A 22,825-nucleotide genomic window follows, 5' to 3' on the forward strand; every position below is an offset into this window, starting at 1 on the left:
ACTGAGCATCTATCATGGCGAAGGTGCCAAATCCAGGGCACCAGACAGAATGTGGCACACTCAACAACTGGGACAGAAAACCAAGCCCAAGATGAGACTCCCACAGAAGACAGAAAAGACAGTATTTGTGGGTGACTCTCCCTGATAGGGTCCCAGGGCCTGAGGGATCCAACCTGCCAGAAAAGAAGCATTTAGGAGCCTGGGACCACACAACTCAGTCTGCCCCTAGTGTCAGATTCATTCATTCATTCGTTTATCTGTTCAACAAATGTACTGGGAGCCCACTAAGGCCCAGCCCTTTTAGGCACTGGAGACAGGACAACAGGCCAAGTGCCTGTCCTTAGGAGCTATCAATCCCGAGAGGGTTAACAGGATGAGAAACGAATGGGTGGACAATACAAAGTTGGAAGGTGGTAAGCTGTGATACCGTGATTTGTAATAAATATGCATTTGGGGGCGCCTGGGTGGCTCAGTCGGTTAAACATCCGACTACAGTCATGATCTCACTGTTCGTGAGTTTGAGCCTCGCACTGGGTGAGCTCAAGCCCTGCTCCGGCTCCGCACTCTCTCTCCCTCTCCCTCTGCACCTCATGGGATTTTCTCTCTCTCTCTCTCTCTCTCTCTCTCTCTCCCTCTCCCTCTCCCTCTCCCTCTGCACCTCATGGGATTCTTTCTCCCTCTCTCTGCCCCTCAATTGCACGCTCTCTCTCAAAAATAAATAAATTTAAAAAAAAATTTTTTTTTAACGTTTATTTATTTTTGAGACAGAGAGAGACAGAGCATGAACGGGGGAGGGTCAGAGAGAGGGAGACACAGAATCTGAAACAGGCTCCAGGCTCTGAGCTGTCAGCACAGAGCCCGACGCGGGGCTCGAACTCACTGACCGAGAGATCATGACCTGAGCTGAAGTCGGCCGCTCAACCGACTGAGCCACCCAGGCACCCCTACATTTTTAAAAAAAGAAGTATATATTTGGTCTTCATGCCCATTTCTGGCACAGAACTCCTAAATCCCTCGGAACTTCCTAAGTGGTAAGAAAGTGTTCCTACTCATAACAAACCCGTGTCAACCACACTTGAGTTTACATTAATGAGATGACTTTTGGAAAGCCCTTGAGGATGGGGACTGGTTGCCAGGGAAACCAAGCAGGAGATGGGAGGGTTGGAACTTTCAGCCCCACCCCCCTGGCCCCTGGGGAGAGGAGAGGAGCTGGAGGATGAATTGGTCGTCAGTGGCAATGATGTGATCAATCATACCTATGTGATTAAACTCCAAAAAAACCCCAAAAGGACAGGGCTCAGAGAGCTTCTGGGCTGGTGAACATGTGGAGGTGTGGGGTGAGGCTTGTGCCCAGAGATGGCAGAGAAGCCCCAGGCCCCCGTTCCCCACACCTTGCCCTCCGCATCTCTTCAATCTCGCTATTCCTAAATTGTATCCTTTTCTAATAAAGCGGTGCTCTAGTAAGTAAAATGTCTCTCCAAGTCCCGTGAGCCACTCTAGCCATTTAATCAAACCCAGAGAGTGAAGGGAAGCTCTGATTTATAACCAGCGGGTCAGAAACACAGGTGACCTGAGCTTGTAAGTGGCCTCTGAAGTGGAGGGCGGTCTCGTGGGACTGGCCCTTAACCTGTAGGGTCTGATGCTATCTCCAGGTAGAGAATTGTAGGCTGCCCAGCTGATGTCTGAGAATTGCACGGTGGTTTGGGAAAAACACATTGCAGTTGGTGTCAGAATCGTATCAATGCTGCAGCGGGAAGGGCCAAGGGCAGAGGCAGGCAGCAGGGCTGTTCCGGGCTGGCTGGTTAGAGCCCTGAAGGGAGAAGAGAAAGGAGCAAACAGGGACCTAAGGGAGAACCCAGCAGCCTGAGGGATAGAGCATGGCAAGGCCCTGAGGCGGGAAAAGGCTTGGCGTGTTCAGATAACAGCAGGATTGCCTGTGTCTCTGGGGCTGAGTAAATGGGAAAAAGAAAGGTAGAAAGCAAGATGGGGGGCAGGCAGGGGCCAGGTCACCTTGTGTCCTGATGGTCATGGTAAGCACTTGAGATTCTGTTTGAACGTGATGAGAAGCGATGGGGGATTATTTTTTTAATGTTTTTTTTTAAACTTTTTAAATGTTTTCTTATTTATTTTTGAGAGAGAGAGAGAAAGGGACAGAGCGCGAGCAGGGGAGGGGGCAGAGAGAGAGGGAGACACAGAATCTGAAGCAGGCTCCAGGCTCTGAGCTGTCAGCACAGAGCCTGACGCGGGGCTCGAACTCAGGAACGGTGAGATCATGACCTGAGCTGAAGTCGGACGCTTAACCTAGGCGCCTACTGGGGGATTTTGAGCAAAGGAGTGACATGGCTGGTTCTAGCTCATAATTCCTCTGGCTGCTGAATGGAGTAAAGCACTGCATGGAGAAAGGAAGGTGGAAACAGCTAGAAGCCACTGCAGCCATCCAGGAGAGAGGCGGTATCTGCCAGGACCAGGCTTGAGCACTGGAGGTGGCGAGAGAGACAAGCCACACTGGGGACACCTACGTTCTCTGCACAGAGAGCTGCAGGACCCGACAGCTGCCTTCGTCCTCCCAGTGACCAAGCCTCAAGGCTTAAGACTGAACCCAGTGGGCGAATCCATTTTTGAGTGGCACATGGGTACAGATAATCACCATGGTAACAGGCCAAGGAAAGCGACGACTTACTTTCAGCCAGTAACTTCTGTACAAAGGGGACTTTTCATTTAGGAGCTTCCGTGCGGAAATGTTGGTCCAGTGATCTGGTAGGAGAGAAAACCGAGGTCCACATCACCAGCTCCCCACCTTGCCAGACCAGCAAAAACCCCAGAGGACACCTCGAGTTGGTTTGCCACTCCTGTATGTCTCAAAACTTTTCTATCCAAATGCTCATTCCAGCCTTACCGTGTCCTGGTGAGTTCAGTGGGATGAACTCGACACAGAACACAGACACAGGCAGGTAGACACTGTTGCCCAGAGCCCTATGCCAGGGCTCACAGAGCTGGCCCCACATCTCGGGCCTTCTCCCTCTCCCCACATGCTGCAATCTAAATGAGGTGATTCTCTCTCTCTTTTTTTTTTTTTAGTTTTTACATATTCATTTATGTTTTAAAGTTTATTTATTTTGAGAGAGAGAGAGAATGCGCAAGTGAGGGAGGGGCAGAGAGAGAGGGAAGGGGAGAATCCCAAGCAGGCTCCATGCTACCTGATGCGGGCCCAATCTCACGAACTGAACTGTGAGATCATGACCTGAGCCGAAATCAAGAGTCGGACGTTCAACCGACTGAGCCGCAGCAGGCGGCCCCCAAGGTGATTCTCATTTAGGGAGCTCCAAGTTTGCTGGAGTGGAGAACAAATTGAGACCCCAGGCTCTATTCATTCTGAAAAGGATCATTTGGAAGTCTACCATCATGCTTCAAACTACATGCCCCGCCTTGTCTTGCAAACACAAGTTCCAAGGGGGGCACCCAGCAAGTGTGCCTGGAGCGATCACACTGAGCACAGCCTGGCCCTCATGGCGGCGTTCAGGGTCTCCTGGCACCCCCGCAACCTCCCACAGCCAGCCGGCGGCCTGGGAGCCTCCAAGGAAAGGCCCCGGGTGCAGGCAGATGGGGCTAGCAGTGATGGGACAAGCACGCGTCTCCCTGTAGAGCAGGCTTTAAGGAGGTGGGTCCCAAAGACTGGGACAATCTGGGCTCAAGTCTGAGAGAAACTCCCAGGTTTCTGGGAGAGAAGGGGACCTGGCGGCTTATGCCAAGCATTTTATGCTGCAGAGTCACCAGCCCCATCTTGCAAGGGCAGGAGGAAGCTTGAAAAGGAAGTCCCAAGGGGTGGAGTGTTGCAGAAGTGGGGCAGGCACGGGAAGGCGGAAGCTTAGCCAGGGGCCTCACTTCTAGTGTCTGCCTCGACCACGAGGCTGGGAGAGCCCCAGGAGGTCAGGGGAGGGAGTCCCCCTGTCCTTACTGTGCACCTCACCCCATATGCCCTCCTCCCACCTTATAGGAAAGCCATGAATTGAGTATGCTCATCCCTGTTTTAAAGGGAACTGAGGTACAGAGAGGTCAAGCAACTGGTTCCAGCTCACACAGAGCTGGTCTGTCCAACTCCTCCCAAGTCAACACACGGGTGAGCCCACCTTCATGTTCCTCCCCAGCCTTCAGGCAGCGTGTGGCATGGAAGGACTCCTATCCTACACTCCAGCTTCATCCGTACCCACTCCGATCTCCCATTTAGCACAGCTCCACGACTACCACAACCTCCCACGCCATTTCCCAGGGTGCCACAATGTGACCACGGCCGGGCAGGGCAGGCACCAGGAGCAGAGGCTGATGAGGCAAGGATATAGGAGGGTGCCAGCCCACTGCTGTATCCAGGGCGGGATCTATCTTCCATCCGGCCAGTGGGGGGAGTGGGTCACCAAGGCCGGGGAGCCCTTGCAGGGCGTCCGGCTCAGAAACTCTGACTGGAAGCCCTAGGGACTGCTCTGGTGTCCTGGATGGAAGGGGAGTCAGTGTCCCCATGGGCTGGTGCCCCTGGTGGCCCGGGGCCTCCTCTAGATGGATATGAAGCAGACTGGAGGCCTGACACCATGCACCGAGCGAGGGCTTGATCCTGGACAGGGTCCAGTTCAGGCGCGTCCCTGATAGTCCCAGGCCCCAGAGCCTTGGGCCCTAGTGCCCCTGGCAGAACAGCCCTGAACAGCGTCCTTCAGTGTTTAGTGAGTTTAGGGTATAGCCCAGCAAGGGGTTAAGGTGCAGACTCGGGCAGACTGCCTGCTTCGGGACACTTACCCTGTGGGGCCTACACAAGTCCTTCACCCCCCGAACCTCCATTCCTCCTCTCTTCATGGGCTGTAACAGCAGCAGCTCCCTGCTGGCCATGGGCAGGGGGAGGGCCATAGGAGGCGATGTGCCCAAACTACTCGGCACGCAAATGCACAGTAAGTGTCACTGTGCTTATTCAGGTTTATGGCCATGCTGAGCCAGGCTTTCCCCCAGGCCCCACTGAGCCCACCTCCAGGGCAGCCCTCCTGCCCCACCCCCACCCCCCCACCAAAGGCGGCTCCCAGCTGAGAGCAGAACCCTCCTCACGACCTTGGAGAAAGTTAGTGCTGGCATCCCAAGACCCGGGAGGGGTGAGTGACTTCCACAGGGTCACACAGCTGGCACAGGTTGGTCCTTGCTGGGATGAGGTGGGTCCGGAAGCCTCTCCCCTCCACCTTCACCTGTGCAACCTCCCACCTTCAGAGAGATTGCCCCGCTTCTCAGCCCCCTCTGGCTCTTGCGGTCACCTCCTCACCCCACGTCCCACGGGCCACTCTGAGCTGAGCCTACAGGTGTACTCCTCAGCTGAGCTGAAGTAACCAGAGGCTCCTGAGCTGGGAGGAAGGGCCATCTCCCCACCCGCACATTCCCCAGCATCTTAGCTACCCCATTTGGAGGTCCTGGGGAGGATTCGGGGGTTGAACAGCCCGTGGGTCACATTGCTGGAGGTGAAGACGATGACATTGCCTTTGGTGTCCCCATAGCAGAACACACCTCTGTGACAGTCAGACCTGAGGGAAGGTGGAGACAGAAGAGGCGGGGCTGGGCGCAGGGCTGCAAGCCTCCACCTTCCCGGCCCCCATCAGCCTCCCTGCACCTGGGAGCGAGGGGCAGTTCCCACACGACTTGCCAGCTTTGCCCTCAATGGCTGACAAACATGGGCCCAGCCGCCCAGACCCGGATCACCGGTGAACTGGGGCCAAAAGAAATCAGTAATTTTTTTTGAATGCTAAAACAAACGAATCCCTGGTCCTCCAGCTGCTTGTTACCAGTTCACCATCCTGCGGATGGACCACGGCATTCCCAGAGCCCTCAGTCATGGCGGGACAAGCCCCTGCCAGGGTTCGATGGCTGACTTGGTCGGGCAGTGGGAGGAAGAGGGGCAGACTACTGAGTAACCCCCAAAGCGGGGCAGCTTGGCGAGGAGGACACAGGCACACAGGGTGGGAATCGTTCCAGGGCTGTTTCCAGAGAGGCTTTCTGGGAGTCCCAACTGCACCGAGTGATGCAGCTCCTGCCAAGACTGCACCTGTCTCCCCCCGAGACTCACCAGTAGTCTATGGTCAGGACACAACTGTCCAGATCAGTGAAGGTGAAGGCCCGGGCACAGTTGTGGTTGCTGATATCAAAGAACTCTGGGGGAGAGACGGAGGGGGAGGGCATGCATGGAGCCCAGGCCCACGTCCCAGGCCTCGGGGGCCTCTGGGGACGACACACAGCCTCTGCTTACCAGCCACAGCACCCCCAGAGGGCTCTAACCCACGCCCACAGTTGGCCCGGTGACGGGTCCCCAAGCACAGACGCACGCCTTCCAACGGCTGACGGCAGGCCTGGGGCGCCGTCAGGGACTCACCTATCTTCTGGTCGGTAGATGCAATCGCTATCAGGTTCATGTTGTGGAGACAGACCATGTCGATGACCCACATCTGCTGGTGGTGGGGCTGCTGGATCTGGTTAAGCTGGCCAGGGGAAGAGCAGAGGCGACTGAGCTGGGGAGGCTTGCCTGGCAGAGCGCACCAAGGCGCAGGGTCCCGTGAACCCTCTCCCGCCACCCGAGGCCCTGGAGGGGGCAGCAGAGCTGGTTTGGAGCCCAGCACTCCTACCAGCTACTGATAGGGCCTTGGACAAGTTCCCTAGCCCGAGCCTCAGTTTCCACATCTGCGAAATGGGCTTAAAGAACACCCATCCTCACAACCCCTTTCTAGAGCCACTTGACAAGCTTCCTCAGAGTTTTAACTGTGCATGACTCGTGATCCCGGGATCTATTTCCAGGACACATCTGCAGATGTGTTCACACGTACTCACAGAGAAGCGTGTGTGAGGGCAGGCCCCGCCACACCGCTGTGATAGCAACAGGCCACAGACCACTTGGAAAGGAGAGCGGATACAAATCCACACCACAGGACACCACCCAGACATTACAAAGAAGGGGACTGTGCACACGCCATACAGAAGAGTGTCCAGGATCTATTAGCAAATGAAAAGGCAAGGGGGAAAGGAGCACTATCATGTGTTACCATGCGTAAATTTAAAAAGAAAGGGGTGCGGAGGGTGCATGTACAGGCTAACCGTGAAGAGTGCCCCAAAACTGGTCACAGCGGTTGCCTCCAGGAGAGAATTCGGGTGTGGGAGAATGACTTTCCACTGACTGCCCCTCTGCAGGTCTGGCTCTGTCCCCCACCCCAGTTTTATTGAGATATAACAAACATGTGACATTGTATTAGTTGTTGCTTGTTTGTTCTGTCTGCACTTTGTTTACCATCTGCAGATGTCCCCGGCTCAAGTGGCTTATTGACAAGAAATCACCCAGCCGGGCTGTGAGGTGCCAGCCTCACGTAACACTCAGGCAGACGGAATTCGAGCGGGCCCTCGAGGTACGGGACACCACACACAAAGTCATGTCCACAGAAAGGGGCTTTGGAGTCCAGAGAAAAGAGGAGGCCGGCCTGACATGCTCAGGGTCAGGGAGGATGAGAGATGACTTAGGGGTGGTCAGCTAAGGCATTTGTAGTTTGCTCCCTGTAAGAAGGCCACAAACTCTGGACTGGAGAAAGCAGACAGCAGTACAGACTGAAACAGAAGGGAGGGCGGAGAATTAAGGCAGCTCCTCTAGGTGGCTGTGCAGAAGGGATGGCGAAGGCAGGGGCAAGAAGTGGACTGTTCCATCACAACTCAGAGACACCAAGAGCAGAGAGGTCCCTGCTGGCGGCTGGGCAGTGAGGACAGGGGGCCAGGCCCCTGGGGCCTCTAACCCACACGCAACAGATGGAATGCCCATCACCTCCACGTTCCTTCGAGAAACCCCGAGCCCTAGGGAGTTCCAGTGACTTGCCCAAAGTCGAACAGCTGGGAAGTAAAGCCCAGCCCCCCCTCCCACCCCAAACTCCAGGGCTTTCCATCTACATGACCATGGATGGCATGCAGTGGGTTTCACAGATGGTGCTTAGTGGATCAGTCTTGCCAACATCTACTTTCCCGAGCAGCCCCTCAAAGAGGAATGCTGGGCCTTCCGGGGAGCCTCCCTCTGCCCTCCTCATCCCTCCCAGACTTGGCCTCTGAAGGATGCTGAGGTGACCGAGTAGCAGCCACAACCAGGAGCTCAGGCTATAATGTGCCCTCTCACACACAACAAAATAAACACACAGAGAAAAAGGGTGGAAGGTGCCAGAAACCCCAGCCTCAGGAACTCGGGTGTGAGTCACCCCTGGTCCTGAGCTACCCAGTATTCAAGAGTCACTTGACCTCCACAGACCTCAGCTGTCTCCAGAACCCTCCAGCCCCAAGGGACGACCCCTAAGGCACCTGTGAAACACTCTGCTCTTTCACGGGCTTAGGAAAGCCTTCATGCTGCCGGCAACGTTCTCAGTAAGCCTTTCTTCTCGGGAGAGCTGCGCCTTCCTCATTTGCTAGAGGATTCTGGACTGGCCTGGCAACACTAAGTACACAGCCAGCTTTCCTGAGTGTTTTCTCACTCGCTGCCCTCAGCCAGGAGCTGACAGCACAGACAGTGACGAGGTCAGCTTGTATTTGTCGGCACTTGCTGTGTGCCTTGCCCTACTCTGAGGACCGTATGTGTATTAAGTCATTAAATCCTCCCAGCAGCCTGAGGGGGTAACTGTGACCCCACTTGGCAGATGAGGAAACTGAGGCACAGGGAGCTATCTACGAAGTGTCCACGGTCACAGAGCTGGAAGGTGGTACAGTCAGGTTCTAAGTTGGACTCCAGAGCCCACACAACCACTGCGATTTCCTGCCTGGTCCAGGTAAAGTATTTGAGTCAGTAACACTTGGTGACAGAGGGGACATGACAGGGAAAGGAAAGGTAGCTGACTGCTAACACGGGAACCTTGGTAGATAGCAACACCATTCACTGAGATGAAGCACAGGAGAAGTAAGCCTGGTGGCCAGGGAGAGCTACAGTGACATTCTATTTGGACAGACTGGGTGTGAGGTGTCTGTCTGTTGGACATCCAAGTCGAATGGACATCCAGATGCAGTCCTGCTTACAGAAGAGAAATGCGAGGGTCGCAGTCCCACGTGAAGCAGAGCCTGGCCCCAGGAGCAGTGACTCCACGTGCAGGCTGCTTAGACTGTGAACCCCCAAATGAGCCCACTCTGGGCCCAGGTCACCTTCATTATTGGGGTACAAAGGCAAAGGCTCTCCGACCACCCTGTGTGTGCTCCACGTGTGGGTCCCCCTCACCCTAAAGGAGTTAATCAGCGAGAAGGTCTCAGACCAGATCTGCAAGATCCCGTCCTTGGTGACAGTCAGGAGATGCCCAATCTTCTTGAACTGCTGGATTAAAATCTGCACCTTCACAATCTCACATCCATGGTTCCTGTGGAAGGTGACAGGACAGAGAAGGACCCAAACAAAAACAGAATGAAAAGCACAGAGGAGGAAGGGCAAAGCAAGACACACACACACACACACACACACACACACACACACACACACACACACCACCAAGAAACTCAAGCTGGCTCCTCCAGAGGTGGGGCTCTGCTGGGCGGGCTTCTACCATTATCAGCCATGGCCGAAAGAAAATGACCCAAGTAGGCCGCTGGTATGAGATAGGGCTCCACAAGCAGTGGGCTCTCCTTTCAAACAACCAGCTGGCTTCCTCGTGATGGGATGGGGTCAGAAGGCAGAGAACAGAGGTCTTTTGCAAACCTTCCTTTATAAGAAAAAGAGTCTACGGGTGGTGAGTGGAGGGGGGATTGTGACTGAAACCTTCAAAATAACAGTTTTCGGCATCTCAGGGTAGAGAAGGGAATATAAGCCAAGCATGAGATAGAAGTGGATGAGGGGACAACATATCCAATAGAGCCCCACATACCCAAATCCTCATCTCCAAGGCCATGTGCTGAGCACAGCAAACAGCTCCTGCGGCAGGCCGGGACTCAGGTAGCCACCATGAAGCCTTCCCAGCAAGCTACAGTCATGCCTTCCAATGCCTTCTGTCCTGCCCCAAGTTGGCTAAGCTGGCTGTCTGGCTACTAAAGGGCACCGCCATTTTGACTTCTGGACATGGCTCAGCACACACTCCTGGTGCTCCCATGCCTCCAGGCCCCAGCAGGGCAGGAAATGTCACCTCACCTCACAGGGACCCAGGGATAAGCATTTTCCTGGAGTTATGTCCTGGCTATGGGCAGAGCTTCAACTAGAACGTAGGCACCTCGATCCCTACTCCGGCCAGAGTCTTTCCAAAAAGGTTGCTGTGGACACCGTGTGACCTGTGGCTGAAGGCGAACCCACACTGAAATTCTACCTCAAAACATTCTCAGCAGAAGAGAGGGCAATGGTGTGTCTGGACATGGCTCTTTTCTCTCCCACCCGCAGCCCCCAGCTCTGCCCAGTCTGCCCTCCATCACTTCCAGTGCCACCTCTGGCATCAGGCCCACGAGACTCTGAGGGGTAGATGCAACAGGTGAGAGCCATGAGAAGGGAGGGGAGCCCTCGGGAGGCGTTATCCCATGAGGCCAGCACCCAGGAGACGGGCGTTTGGTAAGCTTGGTCCAGGCTGAGGAAAGGGGAGCCAACTTTTAAGGTGACTTTTTCATGAAAATAACTAAATATGATTTGGCTATTTTCTCTGTCAAGCTGGAAATACTCTCTGGGAACAAATAAATAGGGGAAAATAGGGACAGACTTCTTGACGTTTTTGGTTCTGGCCCTTTAAGCACCTTGGGAATCTAAATGCCCCAAGGAAACAAAGATCCTTGAAGGTTTGGCTGTCTCTAGCAAAGTTTTAGGTCAAAACATATGGTTATAAAATCCTTCATTATTCATATTTGCTGACTCTTCCTCAATTACATTTTGACCAAAATTTTTTTAGTTGCCCGTTCGTGGTTTTCATTACCATCCTTCTGAATCTCCAGGTGCTCCAGGGCAGAGACTGCCTCTGGTTCATGGTCTTCCCCACGACCTGCTCCGGGGGCAGTCCCCTGAGGACCACAGCCCCTCCTAAGCAGGCCACAAATGCATATCACCAAGCGTTGGACCACAGGACCCAGATCCCTGGCCCTGGCCACCGACACGAGGCAGGAGGTGTGCAAACCCAAGGTGGGTTATGGGAAGAGGCCTGGGCCATTGGCCAGAGCCACTGGAGGGCTCCTCGTTCTTGGGGAGTTCAGAGAGGAGGGGGCAGACAGGGCCATGGCACAGAAAGATGAGGTGAAGGTCCAGAGGGCACAGTGTACAGGAGCCAGAAGGAGCAAGCAGGCAGGGTCGAGGAAGTCAAGGCATGGACACAGCCACATGCTCCAGGAGTGACCAGTGGCCCGTTCTGGAGGCCTGGTGTGGCCTCCAGGAGCAGTCTCCTATGATGGCTTTTACTCCCTGCCCTGTGAGCCATCTGTGCCCTGACCCACTGGGCTGCAGGGTAGGGGGAAGCAGGAGGAGTAGCGTATGCTGCAGGGACAGGGAAGGCCGAACACAGCAACCCCATCACTGTCCTTCGACCTCTCTGAACCTTTGTTACCTTGTCTGTAAAGTGGGGACACATCACCTACCTTCATGCTCAGGCTCGCCTGCAGGGTTGAGGGGCTGAAATGAGCCCAGTGCCAGACCCTTGGTAGTCCCACAGAGAGTGGCTCGGGGATCTAGGGAGGGGCACTCACAGCAGGGCCAGCCCCCACCCTGTTCACACACACCCCTTCGGTCAGGGGAGAGACTCCTTACAGGGGGATGATCCTCATGGGGAGGTGGAAGCGCAGGCGGTACTGGCTTGTCCTCATCATCTCCTTTCTCTGGAACTCACGCATCACGTAATCCACGTACTTCTGCTGCCTCGGGAAGAAACGAAGGCAGGACAGCGCTGGCCAAACGCTCGGTGCACTGGGCTTCGGGAACCCACACCCGGCTTCTGGTTCCTCCCCCATCTTTACCAGCCCCTTCCAAGGGGCTCTGGTTGATGCTTCCCGAGGGTGGCCAAGGAGAGTAGCCAAGCCAACTGAGCTGTTCTGGAATCTGGGACGTGTGAAGGGCCTATTAGTAGGTACATAGCCGCACCTCCCTCCTTAATGAGATCCTGTAATGCTAAATGTATCTCCGCATCACCCCCACGTTCAGCATCCTGTTTGAATCTCTTTATTCATCCCCACTTTATGGATAATAAGACTGAGGCTCCTAACAGTAGAGATGAATTGCCTCAGCTCATATAAGAAGTTAACAGCAACGGAAGACCCCGAAGCCAGGTCACTAGGGCAATTCTAGAATCTATTAACCAGCCTCATGAAGGCCAAAGTAGGCCACCATACACCATAAACTATACAAGAAAGAGAGAGTTATTAAGAAAGATAATTGTGTAGATAGCAGAGAATTCTGGAAACACATTTATTGTAGGATATTAAGAGAAATGAAAAAACAAACACAAAAATAAAAAATTTTGATCAAAAACCAACCAGAATGTACACATAAGCCAAGGGGGAGGGATGACAGAGCAGTTAAGCCACGACTCCTGAAGCAGGGGCCCCTTCCTCACCCAGGTAATGGAGCCATTACAGTTTGTGTCCACCTTCAAAAACAGCGCCTCCAGCATCTCATCCGACACATTGCTCAGAATCTTCTTCGTGGCCTTAATGAAAGCCTTCATGCCCAGGGCTTCAAAAGAGAAGAAAGAACATCATCCACTGCACAGCTAGTCACTGGCCCCGTCAGCAGCCGCGGCGGTGTCCTGGGTGTCTGGGCGCTGAGGGAGGGCACACGGAGAATCCTGTTTGCGGGCTTGTCTTCTGCATCCCACGTGTTCAGCATTCAGCCAGCCCACAGACAGTGGCCACACACCTTCCACGCCAGAGCACTGTGATGGCCCCACAGCACCACTCGGTGAGAAAAGATCAGATCCCAGTTCTGAACAAGTAAGACGGGCCAGGCACTGAGACAAAGGAAACAGATGAAAACTCAAAAAAAAAAAAAAAAAAAGAAAAGAAAAGAAAAAAACTCATAATGGCAACAAAGAAACATAAGTTAATTCAAATACACAGAGGGAGAGGTGAAGTCTTTTAAAGGCAGTTAAAACGCAAACTTTGGCTGGAGGGCAAGATGGGGAGAGGAGGGGAGCAGACGGGAGGGATAAAATGTTCTCCCCCTGCTGGATTTTGTGACTATAAGGGAATCTGGCTGCCTATGGGCCAATATCACTGCCTAGATTTTCTTTCTTTTTTTTTTTATAGTCACAGTCTATAAAAAGTGCTTCTAAAGTCCCCAACAAGTATCTGGAATCCTCGCCAGAGCATGAAGGCTGTGCATTTTCTGGCTCCTCTCAGACCTCACCTCCCACTGCTGTCTCCTTCATTCTCGTCTCCAACCGTAATGTCCCCAGGCCATTTCTCACACCACCTAGTGTACTCCCACCTCAAGGCCTTTATACCATCTGGTCCCCTCCACAGGGAAGCCTTCCTGGGTACCATCTAGGGAGGCCCCCACCCCCATCACCCGACTTCACTGTCCCTCCCCTGCCATGACCTTCCTTGTTACCACCCTAGGCCATGGGCTCTGTGAGGGCAGGGGGAGCCTGTGCCCTCTGTGACTGCTTGGCCAACAGCAGATGCTTGTTCCCCAGGTGTTGCTGTTGACCCTGGGATGTGCACGCGATGATACTGGGTGCTTCTCTGTGTTTATTCACACTGACCATTTAATGAGAGGGGCTCGTGAGGAAACTGTGGCACGTAGTGGTGAGCTCATGTGCCCAAGGTCACGGGGTGGTGCCCAAGGTCACGGGGTGGTGCCCAAGGCTGACCCCAGCAATCTGGTCCTTCTGTGTGCGGATTGGGCATCCGTCAGATGGCAGTCCGTAACACAGAGCCTTCCACATGGGAGGGAGCCAGGGACCAGAGAGCCTTTGTGCAGTGTTGAGTGAACAAATGCCCCTTGAGAGCACCACAGGGGCCAGCCCCTCTCTCAGGTGTCTAAGAAGCCGTATATATTGTTCCCCACCAAGTTATTTTATTTTTTATTTTTATTTCTTCTTTAATGTTTATTTATTTTTGAGAGAGAGAGAGAATGAACAGGGGAGGAGCAGAGAGAGAGGGAGACAGAATCAGAAGCAGGCTCCAGGCTCTGGGCTGTCAGCACAGAGCCCGACGTGGGGCTCGAACTCACAAGCCATGAGATCATGACCTGAGCTGAAGTCTGACACTTAACCGGCTGAGCCACCCAGGCGCACCACCCCCCCCGCCAAGTTATTTTAATACACTTCTTATAAACAGTTTACCAGACAGTTTTTTGAGAATAACAATAGACGCAAAGATACTCTGGAAAGGAAACGTACACTGTGGGGTCCAGGCAGGGCCCCCTTTCCCCTCTAAAAAACAGCTCTCACCCACCTCAAGCCGCATGGTTAATTAATTGGTCAAAACTTGCATGTGAAAATACCATTTCCCTGGGGAGGAGGGTCACCACTAGAATCAGGCAGGACACTTTGTGGGGGGCAGAAAATGTTCCATAGCTTGATCTGGGTGGTAGTTACGTGAATGTATGCACATGAAGGACTCCTTGAGCTGGATGGACCCTAAGACCCGTGCATTTTGTGGCAAGTAAACTACACCTCAGTGTAAAGATGCATGTATTTCACTTCTGAACTGCACTCTGTGAACTCTCTCACCGCCCTTCCCTGCGCCTCCAACCTTAGCCAGCTCTTCCCCCTTGCCACCCCTTCCAGCTCAGAAGACGAGGGGGTGTTATGACAGCCAACTCTCCCCAACCTGGGCGGTCCTGGGACCTTTCCTCGGGGGAGGGTCCACCCTCGCTCCCACCCTCCCAACTTACACCTGTGCCCCACTGGCACGTTCCCTCCAGCGCCCAGCACTGGACACCCCCTCTATCCACCACTTCCTGACTTGTACCCACTCACTCTCCTGAGCCACCAGTGACCTTGGAGCACACCTGATGGGGCCCTTCCTTGCCTTAGGGGCCTCCTGCCTTCAAGCAGCGACCCCACTGGTCACTCTCGTCTCCTCCAGGCTCCACTGTCTGCCCTGCCCTGTCATTTGGCATCTGCCTCCACTCTTCTCATCACTGTCCCCTTGCTTTTCTGACACTCTACAGCGACCTCACCTATTCACCCATCTCTGCATCTCAGGAGAGAATGTCTCTCCCATGTCTCTGACTCTCTTCCCAAGTGTCCCCCTGACCCGTTCAACTCAGCATGTTTAAAATCCAGTTTAGGGGCGCCTGGGTGGCTGAGTCAGTTAAGCATCCAACTTCGGCTCAGGTCATGATCTCATGATTCATGAGTTCAGGCTCTGTGAGGACAACTCAGAACCTGAAGCCTGCTTCGGATTCTGTGTCTCCCTCTCTCTCTGCCCCTCCCCACTCGTGCTCTATCTCTGTCTCTCAAAAATAAATGTTAAAAAAAGAATTTTAATAAATAAATAAAATAATAAAAAATCCAGTTTATTATCTTTATCCCAACACACTCTCGCCTTTCCTGCGTTTGCCATCTTTGCAAACGGCGTCATCTCCGGCTAGTTACCCGGGCTGGAGACTCGAGGGGGGCACGCAGCGCCCCCCCTCCTGAATCCTCACAAGAATCCCATGGTCCTAGAGGGTAGGTACTGACATTCTCCCCATCTTGCAGGTGAGGACACAGAGGCACAGAGACACTCTGGGTTTACTCAAAGAACACATAATGGCGCTGGGAGGATGTGAAACCAAAAGCCTTCCCTCACCTCCATCGTAATGTCCACTACCTTCTGTAGGGTGGTCATGGGAGGAGCCAATCCCCTGCCTCCCACGTCCCTCCGAGTCGCTGGCAGAGACTCTTGTCCTTCTCCAGCAGCTCCAGATGTGTCACCTCCCTGTCAGATCGCTGCTGGGGCTCAGGGCCCCTCCTGACCTGAGTGCACCCACGTCCCCTGTGGCCGCCTCCCTCCCAGCCTTGCCCCCAGGACACCCCTCAATGCCCCCCAGCACAGCAACACCCCTATACCTCTCCTCCACCATTCCCTGCTGAGAACTGCCCTCCCCCCCATCTCGCTTGACCTTTCTCTTTCTTTTTTTATAATGCCAAGAGGCAGGATTATGAACTGTTTACCTCTATTTTTTTTTATATATTCATAAGCATTTTTAAAAATAAATGCTGTATTTAAAATATTTAAGAAAATGTCTTCTAGCCTTCCCTCTGCTGTGCAGGGGGGAGTACGTATGTGCCCCACAGCGCTTGCGTTCCTGGAACACGGTCACCAAGCACGAGCACTGCACGGTCATACCCCCTGGCTCTCCTAGGAAAGGGACTTCCTTCACTTACTTTGGTATCTGAAGTGCTACACTCAGTGTGGGGTGCCCACGGGAGCAGTTTCCATGTCAGGGCACCCAGGCCACTGCATTTGGGCCTGTCATCAGTGTCTGGCCCCTCCTGTGTAAAGTCATAAGGAAAGTCACAGGGTTTCGTGACAACTGAATCAAATCTGACAGATGGTCTGGTAACCCAGGTAGCTCTGTACCAACACTAATTCTTTTTTTTAAAGTATTCTTTTAGGGGCGCCTGGTGGCTCAGCCGGTTGAACGTCTGGCTTCGGCTCAGGTCATGATCTCACAGTTCACGAGTCTGAGCCTCGTGTTCGGCTCACTGCTGTCAGTGCAGAGCCCACTTTGGTTCCTCTGTCTCCCTCTCTCTCTCCCTCTCTCTCTCCCTCTCTCTCTCTCTCTCTCTCTCTCTCTCTCTCTGCCCCTCCCCCACTCGTGTGTACCCACATGTGCTCTCTCTAAAAAAAACTTTAAAAAAATTTTAAAAAAACGCATTTTTAAAGTTTATTTTTTAAAGTAATCTCTACACCCAACATGGGACTTGAACTCACAACCCAAGATCAAGAGTTGCACCCTCTACTGACTGAGCCAGCCAGGACCCCTTAACACTAATTCTTACCGTGCCTGGCAGTGCTTGATGAAATGTCTGTTGGCGAAAGTGGAGGCACACTCAGCTTGTGTGCCACCCATGTCCCCCCAGGAGCACCTGTATGCAAGGTCAGTGCCACACCGGCTCACAGGCTCGGGGCTGCAGGACCGCCAGCTCAATGGCTCTCCCTCGATCCCCACCCACCCCCAGCAGCCCGCAGCCTCCCCCAGGCAGGCCCCAGAGGCTAGGGTCAAGGGCACATGGACACTCTGAAGACCTCCTGGGAGATGCATGGGACTCCCCCTTAAGAACCATGGACATTCAGGGCGCCTGGCTGGCTCAGCCATGGAGTGTGCAACTCTTGGTCTCACGGTTGTGAGTTCAAGCCCCACATTGGGTATGGAGATTACTTAAAAACAAAAATCTTAAAAATAAATAAATAAATAAATAAATAAATAAATAAATAAACCACCAACCCTTCTCAAAGACCTCCAATCAACAAATAAAAAAACTAAGGCCCCGAAAGGGAACCTGCAGAACAGAGAGAAGAACCCCAGTATCTCCCCTTTTCCCTCTGACACAGTCACTTATGGTTAGGGTTCCTAAGAAAGGCTTTGGAGCCCTTGTTTATAATCCACCTTTTAAAAAGACTTTTGAAAGAGAAAAATGATCTTATTTTCTTTTACTCTATATCAACAAAAGGTGAATTTCCTTTCCTCCATTTAAAACATGGCCATTTTTGTTTTGTTTTGTTTATGCAGAAGTTCTTTTTACATTGATATGAAAAGATTTCAAGACACATTAGGTAAAAAGCAATAGGGGGAACTTTATAAAAGTTATTTTTTTAAAAAAAGCAGGAGTAGACAATTGGGGAGATCCTTTCTCAATACATACAGGTATCGAATCAGCATGGTGTGCACTTCAAATATATTAAATTTATGTCAACTATAGCTCAATAAAGCAGAAATTTAAAAAAGCAAGGCGTAGAACAGCATGGACAATAGGCTGCCACTGCATAAAAAAGCGGGGGAGTGACTACCTGAACTTCTGTGCCTCCACCGGTCACAGGAAACCGAGAACAGTAACCAACTGAGGGAACAGAACTGGGCAGCTGAGGGCCGGGCCCAGGGTATCATGGGAAAAGCACCTTTTGACTTGTGAACTGCATGGATATATTGCCTGCTCAAGACAAACACAAACACAATAAAAATCGTGACCAAAGTTGGCACCCTCGGGGTCCTCCAGGCACAGTGGTGGCTACTCCCAGCTGCCAAACACGGACACCAAAGAACTCCAATGAGGAACCACGTCATCTTCAGGGCAGACACTCACCATCCCTCCCTGCCCCTCACTTTTTGTTCATTTGTACACTGGGCGTTTGTTACCCTTTCCCTCCCACATCGTGGTATGGCTGTAAAACTCAAGTTGACGGGGCAAGGAGCTATGCCCCCAGAGTTGGTACTCAGAGTCTAGTGGATATGAACAAAGATGCCCTTAAGTATTCCTATTATTGGGGCGCCTGGGTGGCTCAGTCGGTTGAGCGCCGACTTCGGCTCAGGTCACGATCTCGCGGTCCGTGAGTTCGAGCCCCGCATCGGGCCCCTGTGCTGACAGCTCAGAGCCCGGAGCCTGTTTCAATTCTGTGTCTCCCTCTCTCTGACCCTCCCCCATTCATGCTCTGTCTCTCTCTGTCTCAAAAATAAATAAATGTTTAAAAAAAAAAAAAAAGTATTCCTATTATTGACCTTGATGCATATCATCCCAAGGAGAAAAATGAAGCTCCAAAGAGAGAAAAAGTTTGATGCACAAAGGATGTTCTTAACAATGTTATGTAAATTCAATGAAACCTAAATGTCCAACTATAGGGGAATGGCTTAGTCCACCAGTAGAACGTGTGTATTCATTAGTAATGATGGTTTGGAAGATGACACAGCAGTATGTAAAAGCCCTTAAGGTGTTACACACTAAGAGAAAAAGAGGGGTCTGAAGTTACATACGTGGTATAATTACAGACACGTGAAAGCACACGTAGCCATCTGTGGCAGAGATACTTAAGGTGACCCCAGGACGCCCACCTCCCGGTGTTCATGCCCTCCCGTGATCCTCTCGAGTAAGACAGAACCCGTGACTCGCTGCCAACCAACAGAATATGGCAGAGGTGACAGATGTACGGGGCCATGTGTACACGACTGCACACTTACAAGACCGTAGCACACATCTTGCTGGAGTTGTGAGCTCCCTGGTTACCCTGAGCCTTGAAATCTGCCATTTCGGTGAGTCCCACATGGCCAGGAATAGAGGGCAGCTGTAGGAGCTGAAAGCAGTTGCCGGCCAACAGCCAGGAAGAAACAGAAGCCCTCGGTTCTGCAGCTGCAAAGAACTGAATCCTGCCAACAACCTGAGTGAACTGGGAAGCGGATCCTTTCCCCGTCAAGCCCCAGATGATACCACAGCCCCAGGCTAGTGAGCAGAGGAGCCAGCAAAGCCATGCCCAGACTCCTGACCCACCGAAACTGTGAGACAATAAATGCGTGGTTTACACCTCTCGGTTTGTGGGAATACTGTTACACAGCAATAAAAAATAAACCATATATGTGAAACTGTTTGGAAGAAAATACACCAAAATGCTGACAGTTGGTTACACTTGGGTGCTTGGATTGGGGGTATTTTTTTTTTTTCTAGATACGAAATAGCCTCCAATGTGCTTATAATACTTACATAATGACAAGGTTTTAAAGGAGACAGTGAATGCAACAACTGCTTGTCAAATCTGAACCCTCCGCACACCCAGGTATGGGTCCCACCCTGTGCAAACACCAGAGACTGAGTCCACAAGGCGGCTTTACCTCCGGTTGAGTCAACATCCTCCTCAAACATCTTCTCCATCTTGGCCATGGGTAGCTGGGTAAACAGTTGAGACTCATGTTGGCTAAGAGTGATGGATGACGCTGGGGAGCTAAGAACCTCCTCGCTCTTCTGGAATCCACCTGGGGTGGGTGCCTGGAACAAACATGACTACAAGAACCAGGGACTGAGAAGGTTGATCTCCTGAGCTGAACATTTCTAAGCACATCATATTGAAAGAGAGACTCTGGGGAAGGACAGGGTATGAAGGGTTATAGAGAGGCTGTCAAATCCTAACCACTTTAGACCTAAGAAGACCAAGAAAGATCTAGATTGCCTCTCCTGACTTTGGGGAGTTCACTACTGTTTCCGTTTTGCAGATGCCATGACTGAGGCTCGGCGGCGTTAGTGGACAGAGCCAGGTCTCTCACTTCACTCATACCAGGACTCCAATTTGTAACGCTTCTGTTCAGTGACTATATTGTTTCAATCTTCAGTGCTTAGAATTCAAGACCTCGAGGAATCCAGCTGCATCTGCCCCAGCCAATCTGATTTGGTCCTGAGCATCCCAGACACCTGCTTGGGTCAGGGTCAGATCAGATCGTCTGCACGCACACCAGGGCTCTAGCAGACACCCCTGATGGGGGGCCTTCAGCTTCCTCCTCCCACTTGCTTCCCCAAGACCCCACATAGCTGATCCCACCCCTTCAGTCCTCAACAATGAATGCCTCTTCTCTGCAGGACTCATTTTGACAAGCTAGCACAATGCTTCAGGTCACAAAAGGCTTAGGTCATCAAAGGCCGTTTCCCCCAAAAGACTACAAGAGTGGACAATTAACCACTGAGTGTTTGTTGTTCACTGAAATGCACTGTTTTGGGTCTTGGGCTTTCAAGAAGCCTGGTTTGGTTCAAAAAGCCAAAAGACAAGGTGTAAATTAGATGGCTCATTCTCCCTACACCAACCCTACCAAACGAGCAAACGTGCTCATCCTCCTGTGTAATTCCATTCATTCCCTCATGGTCTACACACATTTGTTGAGTGCCAGGCACCTGGATACACGAGCGAACAGAGTAAAAGACCTGCTTTCGTGGAGCCCAACCAATGAGCTCGTTAAGACTCCTACAGCCATGCAGGCCCTATATTAGACATCTCAGCACTTTGGCTCGTCCCTTCCCCTATACGTTTGTACTGTCCCCCGTTCTTACTGTGATTCTTCTCCTACACGTTAAGTCCTCCTCCCCCACATCCCTGGCTTATCCCAGACACTGGTCTTGTGCTGGGACAAGTACAATGATGTCCCCTAACTGGGACAAGAGTTTGGCCTTCCTTTCCAATCCACCTGCCAACACTGGCATCAGTCATCTTTCTGGAAGGCAGAGCTGATTATGACTTTACTCCTGGCTCTGACACTTTCCAGGCAACCACAACCACCACCACCACCCGCTGCTGAGTGTGCCATTCAAAGCCCTTTGCATCGCAGCCCTGACCGGTCTTTCTAGTTGCGATGCACACACCATGGTCCAGGCACACCAACTGCTCCCCACCATCCCCAGACACAACAATCTACTTTTACTCACATGTTCCCTCTATGCAACGCAGACCATCTCCCCTGGATATGAACTCCTACTCATTGTTCAAAGCCTGGCTCAAAGGATGCCTCTTCCAAGGAGTTTTTCCACAGCTTTCAGGTGACATTCATCACTGCCACCTCCACGCTCCCAAACTGTTCCTCTCTACCATGCATGCATGATGCTTTGCATGTCTGTCTGACCATGCAGACAGCAAGGTGTGATGGGAAACACACGGCTATAGCGTCCCAGAGCTCTGGGTTCAAATTCTGCCTGACTTTCCACTTCCCAGCTAATTTATCTCAGGCAGATCACATCACTTCTCTGAGCCACACACCTCTCATCAGCAAAACGGATCTGCAGCGCCCAACGTGCAGGGCTGTGGTGAGATCTAAACGGCCCCCAAATGTCTTGGAAGGCTCGGCAAACTGTAGTTACCATAGACTGTAACTGTAGAAATGACAGCTCCTGTTATTACTCCTGTCTCACAGTGAGCTCTTTGAAGGCAACGGCCTATTTATCTTAATTTAATCTTAATTCGTACTAATTATCTCCCTATTCCCCAGCCCCAAGCATACAATAGATGCTAAATACTTATCTGGCTTGATAGTAATTTGTACAGCCTATTCCACCGTTGCCACAACTTGGCTGGACAAAAGGAAGGATAGTCCGTACACAGACTGAATTGGTAGCCTCAGATCTGTTGCATTTGGCCAATACAACCCTTTTAAAAGGGAAAACAAGCCTGCAGCAGTGGCCAGATAAGTTACCTACATGGCCTTGTGAATATCGGAGTTTGCTATCCTGGTGCTGAGATGGGTAACTGGTAGACCTCTGTGCTGATGAGCAATGTCTGGGCAGCTCTGGAACACCCCTCCCCTTTATCAACCTCTGATGGTCTTCTTACCTTTTGAGACTGAGAGTTCTCTCTTAAGTCCTCAGAAGACACTGGCTTTGACCTAGAATAAGGAATCATGGTCACTTTAACTTTGTAAGACCATGTGGGGGGCTGACCTAGCCAGGTCACAAGAGGGTGGAAAAGGAGTCAGGGCCAGGGTGGAGGGTGCTGCCCTGTACCCATAGACACCCCCAGCACACATTTGGTGAGCATCCCTTTCCCCACGGGAGCTTCTCCGGCAGGAAGCTGTTCCCAAGCTTATGCCTGCAAGCTTTCTTTCCCCTGATGGGAATGAGTCATCTTATTGAAGCTCTACGGTTTCCCAAGTGAGTGCCAGAGGCTTTCTAAAGCAGGCCACACTTTCCAGAGGGAGAAGGGGCTTGGGAGGCCTGCAGTTAGACCATGTAGACTAACTACAATTCACATGTCAGGAAGATAAGCTCCAGGGATGGGCATCTGTCCAAAGGGTCAAACATGCTCTGGAGGTAGGGAGGGATCAGGATGGCCCCGCTTGCCACTGCATGTACCCCCCGCCCCCCATCTGCCCTCCAGTGTGCCTGGAGACAGGACTTCTTTGGGAGAATGGACAGAACTCTCCTCACTGCAACATGGGCTCACACAAGCGTGTGGGTGCAGTCCA

At 52.3% G+C, this 22,825-nt stretch overlaps 1 protein-coding gene across 7 annotated transcripts in view; it reads right to left on the reverse strand.

The window, feature by feature from the left end:
- EFCAB8 (EF-hand calcium binding domain 8) overlaps positions 1-22,825 on the reverse strand; it is a 70,099-nt gene that overhangs the window by 40,494 nt on the left and 6,780 nt on the right. For 3 of the 7 annotated variants that reach the window (XM_042931253.1, XM_042931255.1, XM_042931251.1), the window contains 9 exons: positions 22,195-22,246; positions 19,721-19,874; positions 12,522-12,640; positions 11,720-11,823; positions 9,239-9,374; positions 6,389-6,494; positions 6,086-6,170; positions 5,422-5,546; positions 2,681-2,754 (listed from right to left, as the gene is read on the reverse strand). In XM_042931253.1, the coding sequence (XP_042787187.1) occupies positions 2,681-2,754; positions 5,422-5,546; positions 6,086-6,170; positions 6,389-6,494; positions 9,239-9,374; positions 11,720-11,823; positions 12,522-12,640; positions 19,721-19,874; positions 22,195-22,246 (955 nt within the window). Of the gene's footprint in view, positions 1-2,680; positions 2,755-5,421; positions 5,547-6,085; positions 6,171-6,388; positions 6,495-9,238; positions 9,375-11,719; positions 11,824-12,521; positions 12,641-12,823; positions 12,915-19,720; positions 19,983-22,194; positions 22,247-22,825 lie in introns of those variants that run through there. The other 4 variants (XM_042931252.1, XM_042931254.1, XM_042931250.1 and 1 more) reach the window with 2 other exon arrangements.

The sequence above is a fragment of the Panthera leo genome, chromosome A3 (assembly GCF_018350215.1).
Source record: "Panthera leo isolate Ple1 chromosome A3, P.leo_Ple1_pat1.1, whole genome shotgun sequence".
NCBI lineage: Eukaryota > Metazoa > Chordata > Mammalia > Carnivora > Felidae > Panthera > Panthera leo.